The sequence below is a fragment of the Sinocyclocheilus anshuiensis genome, unplaced genomic scaffold, assembly GCF_001515605.1.
Source record: "Sinocyclocheilus anshuiensis isolate Anshui unplaced genomic scaffold, SAMN03320099.WGS_v1.1 scaffold38, whole genome shotgun sequence".
In the NCBI taxonomy this organism is placed as follows: domain Eukaryota; kingdom Metazoa; phylum Chordata; class Actinopteri; order Cypriniformes; family Cyprinidae; genus Sinocyclocheilus; species Sinocyclocheilus anshuiensis.
Genome location: NW_015544213.1, coordinates 3,129,447 through 3,137,457, shown reverse-complemented (window position 1 = coordinate 3,137,457; position 8,011 = coordinate 3,129,447). Strand labels below are relative to the sequence as shown.

Here is an 8,011-nt window from a genome sequence, read left to right as displayed (position 1 = left end):
AGCAATGTGCCAAAAAAAAAAAAAAAAACCTTAGCAACCACATAGTGACAGCCTAAAATTAGAAAAAACACCTAAAATGCTCAAAACACTTCAGCAATGGCAGAGTAACAACCTAAATCACTCAAAACACCTTAGTAACCACATAGTAACCTAAACCACTCAAAACACCTTAGAAACAGCAAAGTAACAACCTAAATCACTCCAAACACCTTAGCAACTACATAGTAATGACCTAAATCACTCAAAACACCTTAGCAACCACAGAGTAACAACCTAAATAACTCAAAACACCTTAGCAACCATAGTAATGGCCCAAAACTCCTCAGAAACACCTTAGAAACAGCAGAGTAACAACCTAAATCACTCAAAACACCTTAGCAACTGCATAGTAATGACCTAAATCACTCAAAACACCTTAGCAACCACATAGTAATGACCTAAATCACTCAAAACACCTTAACAACCACAGAGTAACGACCTAAATCACTCAAAACACCTTAGCTAGAGCATAGTAAGTTAACAAGCTAAACCACTCAAAACACTTTAGAAACACATAGTAATAACAACCTAAACTGCTCAAAGCAATTAAGAACAGCATAGTATGTTCTAACTAGGGGTGTAATGGTACACAAAAATGATGGAGGCTTAGAGGCTTCTTTTTTGAGGCTTAGTTTGGTATGTTTGGTACATCAATGGGAACATTTTTAAATTGCTTATTTCTTCCTTTTTTTTTATTAAACAGTAATTTACTGAACAAATTATGTCTCTGTCTTTAGATTTAAAAACAATTCTGCCAATGCTGCTGCAACACACACTTCATACTGCAGTTTATGGTGCTGTTGTATATTAGTAAAGAGATTTAAAGTGCTTCCACTTTTGGATGCAAAATATTTAGGCAAAATGTATATTTTACTCAGAATTATTGCACTCCATCTGTTATTAGTGTATGCGTGTGGTTCTTCACTTACTGTCAGGATGATCCTTTATGCAAAATGGAAATAGTAGCATGACTTTCTAACATTTACAGATAAAGATACAACTGTAAGATGCAAGTTATGCACTAAAAAAAACATGTCTCAAATGGATTAAGCAGCAAACGCATCTGACAGGAGAGCAAGCCGCTTTAAACCCTATGCTTATGAGTTACTCTGAAGCCCTTAATATAAAGCACATCTCATGTTCAGGACAACTTAAATCATGTAATATTCCCACAGCAGCTTATCACTGTCCTCCATTATTTTTCCGACATATTCATGGACATGCATGCCGAACCGAAAAACCCATACGGAAAATGTTTGTTGTGCATACGTGTACCATTACATCCCTAACTGCACAAAGACTGACCAACATATTTAGCAGTAATGCTAAGCAGAACTCCAACCACACACACACACACAGCTGCATTATGGGTGGGAGCCGCTTTATGAAATGATACCCAAATGAGCAGCCAAAGACTGTCTGTCACTCACACAATACACACAAGCCACCACAGAGACAGAACAGAGCTAGAAAGAGATACGAAGACTATAAAACGAGAAAACTCTGCTGATGTGGACGAACATGAGAATATAAAAACAGTGTGAAAGTTATAGCGGAGGACACACACTCATAGATTAACCTCTGGAAACATGTCAAAGGATTTTTGACTGGACCCTCACACTCACACACTGCAGTCGGCTATGTTGGGCTTTAAAAGCAGAAAGTTTGAGCCAAGCTAATGCCATGGCTTTAAAGGAACGGCTCACCAAATATGACAATTCTGTTATCTTTTACTTAACCGTCATGTCGTTACAAACCTGCATGACTGGAATGCAAAATAAGATATTTTGCTACTCCATTTCATACAATGAAGACTAAGGCTTTCATTTTTGGGCAAAGCAGTTAACAATAAAAGAGCAGCCTGGATATTCTGCCCAACATCAACAAAGGAAATTAATACTCTGGTTTAAAGTGACAAAAGGGTGAGTAAATGATTTCTGTATCAGTTTGAGAAGCCTGGATTTGGCCACTAAATGTGAGGCTGGTTTAAAACTTGGGTTATACTAGTTCAGAACACAAAGACCATGGAAGGGGTCCTGACAGGCAGCCAATCAGACCCCTTCCCATGAGCCTCTGCAGCTGTGGGGCCCCTCAAGTGTCCAGAATGAAGCTCCACCCAGCTGAGCCAAGATCCTGTCAATCAAAGAAAGAGAATGCACTAGTGCCAGACAGAAAGAGAAAATCAAGAAAATGCTCCATTAGTCTCTTTTTTATGCGTTTAGAAGTTTATAAGAGATTAAAGGGGTCATATGATGTTGCTAAAATAACATTATTTTGTGTATTTGGTGTAATGAAATTTGTTTATGCGGTTTAAGGTTCAAAAAACACATTATTTTCCACATACTGTACATTATTGTTTCTCTTCTATTACCCGCCTTTCTGAAACGCGTCGATTTTTACAAAGCTCATCGGTCTGAAAAGCGAGGTGTGCTGTGATTGGCCGGCTATCCAGTGGGTTGTGATTGGCCGAATACCTGCGTGTGACGGAAATGTTACCTCCCTTACCATACTATGATGCCATGTCCCGGCCAGAGCGACGAGACAAAAACAATAAAACACATTATAAACGAGGCATTTGTTGCATCCAGTGGGGACATAATTACGGATTATAATAACTTATACTGTCTTTTTACGCATTGCTTTGCATCGCGCCGTGTAAACATAACACCATGTCTGCATTTGTAATCGGAGAAATGACAAACAACAATTGCTTCACTACGCTGCTCAAAACTCGAGTTTGAATCATCAGTGGCAAATGCTTTAAATATGAAAACTTAGTCAGAACAGCCGGCATTGTAGTGTACTCTACCAGGATCAGGAAACAGTCCTCCATAAAATGTGCTGCACACATCTGAATATTTGGGTTGAACTGTTCTGGAACAGTGTTGTAAATACAACTTAACCACTGATTTCTAGTCGTGTCCTCTTTTGGAAGGCCAAACAAAGTAGTTTCGCTTTCACAACGAAACACACAGCGTCACACACAGCGGGTTAGAGTGAGGAACGGCCGGGGTGAAGATTTCGCCAGTGCTGTCCCGCGAACGTGAGGTCTGACTTTCCCGGAGAAGTGTAACCTCTCTCGGCGTCTGTTCTGTACAGTGAGCGGCAGAGAAGCAGTGCATTCAGTTGGCCGCACTGCAGTCGTGAAACCGGTATAATTGTGAAAAATACCGTGATATAAATTTTTGGTCATACCGCCCAGCACTAAGTCAACATGAAATGACATTCATGATCCATATTATTTCCGCAAAGTGACAGGACGTCGAACAAAATGGAAGGTGGGACTTTATTTTATCCATCAGGAATTGAATTTCACAGTCAAATGTTAAGGGCTACTTGCTTAATGAAACACATCTGTCACTGGTCGAAACTTAAGTGGCCTTGATGACATCATCAATAAAAGAATGTCGTTTCAGAGATGTAGCATTTTTTAGATTGCCAAGAAAAATAAATCTAGCCTACTATTTGGAACAACATTGAGAATAATAACATGAGTGCATAAAAAGTAGGCCTAAGTAGTCAATTTTGATTACATGTCGATTTTAAAAAAGAAACATTAAAATTTAAATAAAAGAACTGGATTAGAAGAGAAATTAATGTAAATCCAAACTCTCACTCATCTGATCACTTAAACCACTGTTTCCATGCTGACATAGTTCACAACTTCCACCTGAGCGCAACAGGAAGCCACAGGTGTGATGTGGTCACCTGACACTCCATGAGCAGTCATGTGACTCACAGTACAGAGATAAAAACACAGTCGTAAAGGTCACACACACACCCTTGTCTGTCCAGAAATCAGGTCAATATTTGTTTTCATTCCTAATCATGATAATTTCCAGGTTTTATCAGTCTGAAATAGGGATGTTCATTTTAACCAGTTAACCGTTAACTGACTGTGAAGAATTTTGACCGATTAATACAATCAGTTAAATGGTTTAAAAAGTCATTTATTTATTTATTTTTTAGTAATTTATCAAAATATTTAAAAAGGTTTGCTGCATGGTTGAAATACACTACGCGTATACAAAATAGCTTTTTTAAGATGAAAAAAACAAAACATAAGTCTAATAGGCCTAAGTCGCATTTTATTATTTCATTCAGAAATAGGCCTAATGCCTAGGGCTGCACGATTAGTCGGATGCGATTGTCATGCGCATTTTGATAGTAATGCCGGTTCTGTAATCAGCAGAAAATCATCATCACGTGCTTTCAGATGGAGCAGAATTTACTACACATAGCCGTAGTTCACTGACAAGTTATGCAAAAAAAAAATTTTAAAAATCGCAGATGATTTTATTGCGCGATTATGAAATCGTAGAAATCGTTCGCGATAATGACAGCTGTTTGCATAGCTTCTCAGTGAACTACGGCTCTGTCAGCTGCAGCGATAGGCATTTTCTGGGTTTCTTCTGCGAGGCATATTTGGAGTTTCAGCGCGAGAGCACCCTCTGGCCTTTGGATGGAGATTTACTGCTGATCATCGCGATCTCGATTCCATTTCGACTTATCGTGCAGCCCTACTAATGCCGACACAAAATGTTTACAAACATTATAATAAACACTGTAAATACAGCTAGGCTATTTTAGTTCCCCTGACTCCACAACAAATCCTTTCAATTAACAGTATTTAGAAAAGAACAAGAATTAAAAATATAAGAAAATATAGCAATATAAACGACAAGCCAAAACTAATTCATTTAGTCTAAAACGAAACTGAAACATACGCTGTGTCTCTCATTTGACACAAAATCAAATGTTTCCGTATTCACAAAGTATTTGAATGCCAAAATATTATTTATTATGTAGCCTACTTCACTCACGTTCCAATATCCACGTAAAACAAATTGTTTTGCATAACATCATGGCGGTATGGTGATAACGCTTAACGGCACAGATTTTACTGCATATTTAAACTGAGCAGTGTGTTTTTTCCATATGTTTAATGGACTATTTTATTATGATAATGAACAGGCTGCATTGTCAAGGCAGCAATGCTTAACTGTGTGAGAGCGTGCAGCGCCGGCGCAATCATTTGAATTTTTTCCTTCTAACAGTGGAATCAACTAGGCTACTCCTTTTAGTCATAAAGATAATCGGAATTGTAAAAGGTTTGCCTTTATTTGTGTACATTCACAATAAAAACAAATCTTTGTGCTTTTGTAAAATAAGCCTAAAGAAAAATAGGATGCCGCTTTCTAATGTTTGGTTTTCTTTCGTGCAGCACAAAAAAAAACTGAACCTCTGCATACTAGGCTACTTGTTGCACAGTTTTTCTTTCATTTTCTTAATTTATTATTTAAATAAAAATATATTTCTCGTATAGGCCTATTTATCATTATATATATAGGCCTATAGCCTAGCTTTACTATGTTTTTCTCCGCTGGAAGAAGCGCTGCAGGTGCGTGATGTGATGGCCATGTGAATCCTCATGTTCTGTTGTTTGCAGCTTTTTGCGCATGTAAAATTAATCCCCGGGAAACAAATGTTAGTATTTTTTAACGGGTCACAGACACGTATCCTTTCTAATTTAATTAAATTAGAATTTAAAATAATAATGTCGGTTAACGGTTAATAATCGGTTAACGAGCGTCGGTTGGGAAAAATAACCGTAATGAACATCCCTAGTCTGAAACATAATCAATGACGGCAACTTTATTCAACTTCCATATGCCATTAAAAACAAGCAGATTTTTAAACTATTTTATGCAACTAATACTCAATGAAGCACAGGATGTCAACAGTCATTTCAGAGACAGCACATATATATAACAAAAAGCTTTTTTCTTTGGAATAACATTAGCTGAGGAATCATTCACAATAACTTTGAAGAACCAGGAACATGCATTATGAAAAGTAAACTGGGTCAATTTTGATTTCTTTTTTACTTAATTTTTTAATACTTTTCTTTTTAGGGACAAGCCTGAACATGCATCACATAAATGTGTTCTAACATTAGTTACAACCCAACATACATATATAAACACAAACTATTAACAAAAATGATCAAAAACCAAACACAAACATATAACAAACAATACACAAAAGTAGAATATAAACAAAATAACCTAAAAAAAACATTTAATAATAATAATAATAATGACAATACGGAACAGTTAATGTAAAATAATAATAATACCTAATAATTTTATTTTGATTTATTGTCAACTTGAATACACCTTCAACCACCAAAGATCTACAAATGTCTGACATTTCTTCTTGAAAATCAGACAAAATGTCAACGGAAGAGCATTTAGGATCAGTTCTTTAAGATAAACAGACAGGGCCGGCTGTGTCTAAATTTGCCCCATGAACTGGCGTAGCACTGAGATCTCCAGTTACCCCTAGAGAAATGACCCTGCCGTACGTAAAGCGAGTTCAAGAACATCTGTTAAAGGACATCTACCCACACCGTTCTCAGTGAATATGTTCATGCAGTTCCTGTGATCTAACAGGTACGGCATGCTTCTCATTTTAACCCACTGAATTTACCTTCCAGGCATCTGAAGACAAAGAAAGAGTGAGGAGAGGAAATACATATTATATTGCAACAATGGCATCCAAACATCTGCATCAATCCGAACAAACGGTTTATCGTGCATTTACATGCACGCTGATGTATGTCAGGTGACAAATGATTAGAGGGTCAAATAAACCGGTAACTAAAGAAAACAACTATTAACTTTACATTCAGATAGATTACTTTCAATTTAAATGTGGTCTATTTAGGATTCTCGTCTCCTTGCAAAAAGTACCATGGTATTACTGTGGATTCTAGACACCGTCTACTCAAAAAGTACCTTGGAAAAACCCTGGCATAACAATATAGCACTTACTCAGGCCACTGGTACAATGGCATCTCCAAAGTACTTTTTTATAGAAGGGTGGCGAGATTGTTTGCAACTCTCACACCTGGCCATAACCCAAAATATACACACACTCAGACCATGAAAATCCAATTTCAAATGTGCCTTTCCCATGATATCATACAGAAAGCACCCACGCGGTGGTGAAATGACAGGTTTAGCATAGAGAACAGCTAGGAAAGCACTCTATTGGCATGAGCCGACTCGCGCATGCGCAGTAGCGCAGCCGATGACGCCACAGTAATGAATTGTTTATGCTTTTTTTTTTTTTTTAAATAACTTTAAAAAAATAACTCGCTGCTTAAAGGCACCAGTGATACAGTAAAGATGCTTTGTTCCAGTCTGTTAACAGGTTTAACCCTTAGAGTGATGGATTTTGGGGTTACTGCAAGTACCAGGCCGCTTGAACCTTAAACGTTTAACTTAACCTAAACCATAAACAATGTATCGATTATCTCAGCTGGACAAAGTAGTAATTACATATTAAACGCTGACAAAGTCATTACTTTGACTCATCTGGCATCAAAATATTATTAGTCAGTCAACCCGCATGTTAACGCAAAACTTTAGCCGAATAACCTCAACATCTACAATAACACTGATCCAAATATACAGATGAACAGAACGGACGCCAATTATTAGACAACCAAAACAACCTTCGGAACTCTGGAATATGATTCTGAATCAACCGATTTCAGGTGATTCACTCAGCTGATATGAATCAGTTAGCCGGTTAGCATGCTAAAGCCCAGAATCAAGGCCTAGTCAGCATATACTCACACATTTAACAGCATTTCTCACGTAAAACAATGAATAAAACCCTCGGAGCGGGTAGATTCGGGTGTGATACTCACCTATAGTGGAGATGAAGGTGGTGTTAAAGGCGTCGTCTGAAAATCGAAACAGCACGCAGGTCTTTCCCACCCCAGAATCACCAATCAAGAGCAGCTTAAAGAGCAGATCATAGGTCTTCTTCGCCATCTGAGCTCTTTATAAACACACACTGAAGAGAAACGGATAGAGACTGAGTGTGTGTTAAAGGGAAAGTGTGTGTGTGTGTGTGTGTGTGTGTGTGTGTGTGTTATCAGAAAACACACACCGGACAG

At 37.7% G+C, this 8,011-nt stretch overlaps 1 protein-coding gene across 1 annotated transcript in view; it reads right to left on the bottom strand.

Annotated features, from left to right (window-relative positions):
• LOC107697207 (ras-related protein Rab-10-like) overlaps positions 1–8,011 on the bottom strand; it is a 24,510-nt gene that overhangs the window by 15,815 nt on the left and 684 nt on the right. Inside the window, exon 2 of the mRNA XM_016497893.1 lies at positions 7,760–7,908. Within this exon, the coding sequence (XP_016353379.1) occupies positions 7,760–7,886 (127 nt within the window). The 5' untranslated portion in view covers positions 7,887–7,908. The remainder of the gene's footprint in view (positions 1–7,759; positions 7,909–8,011) is intronic.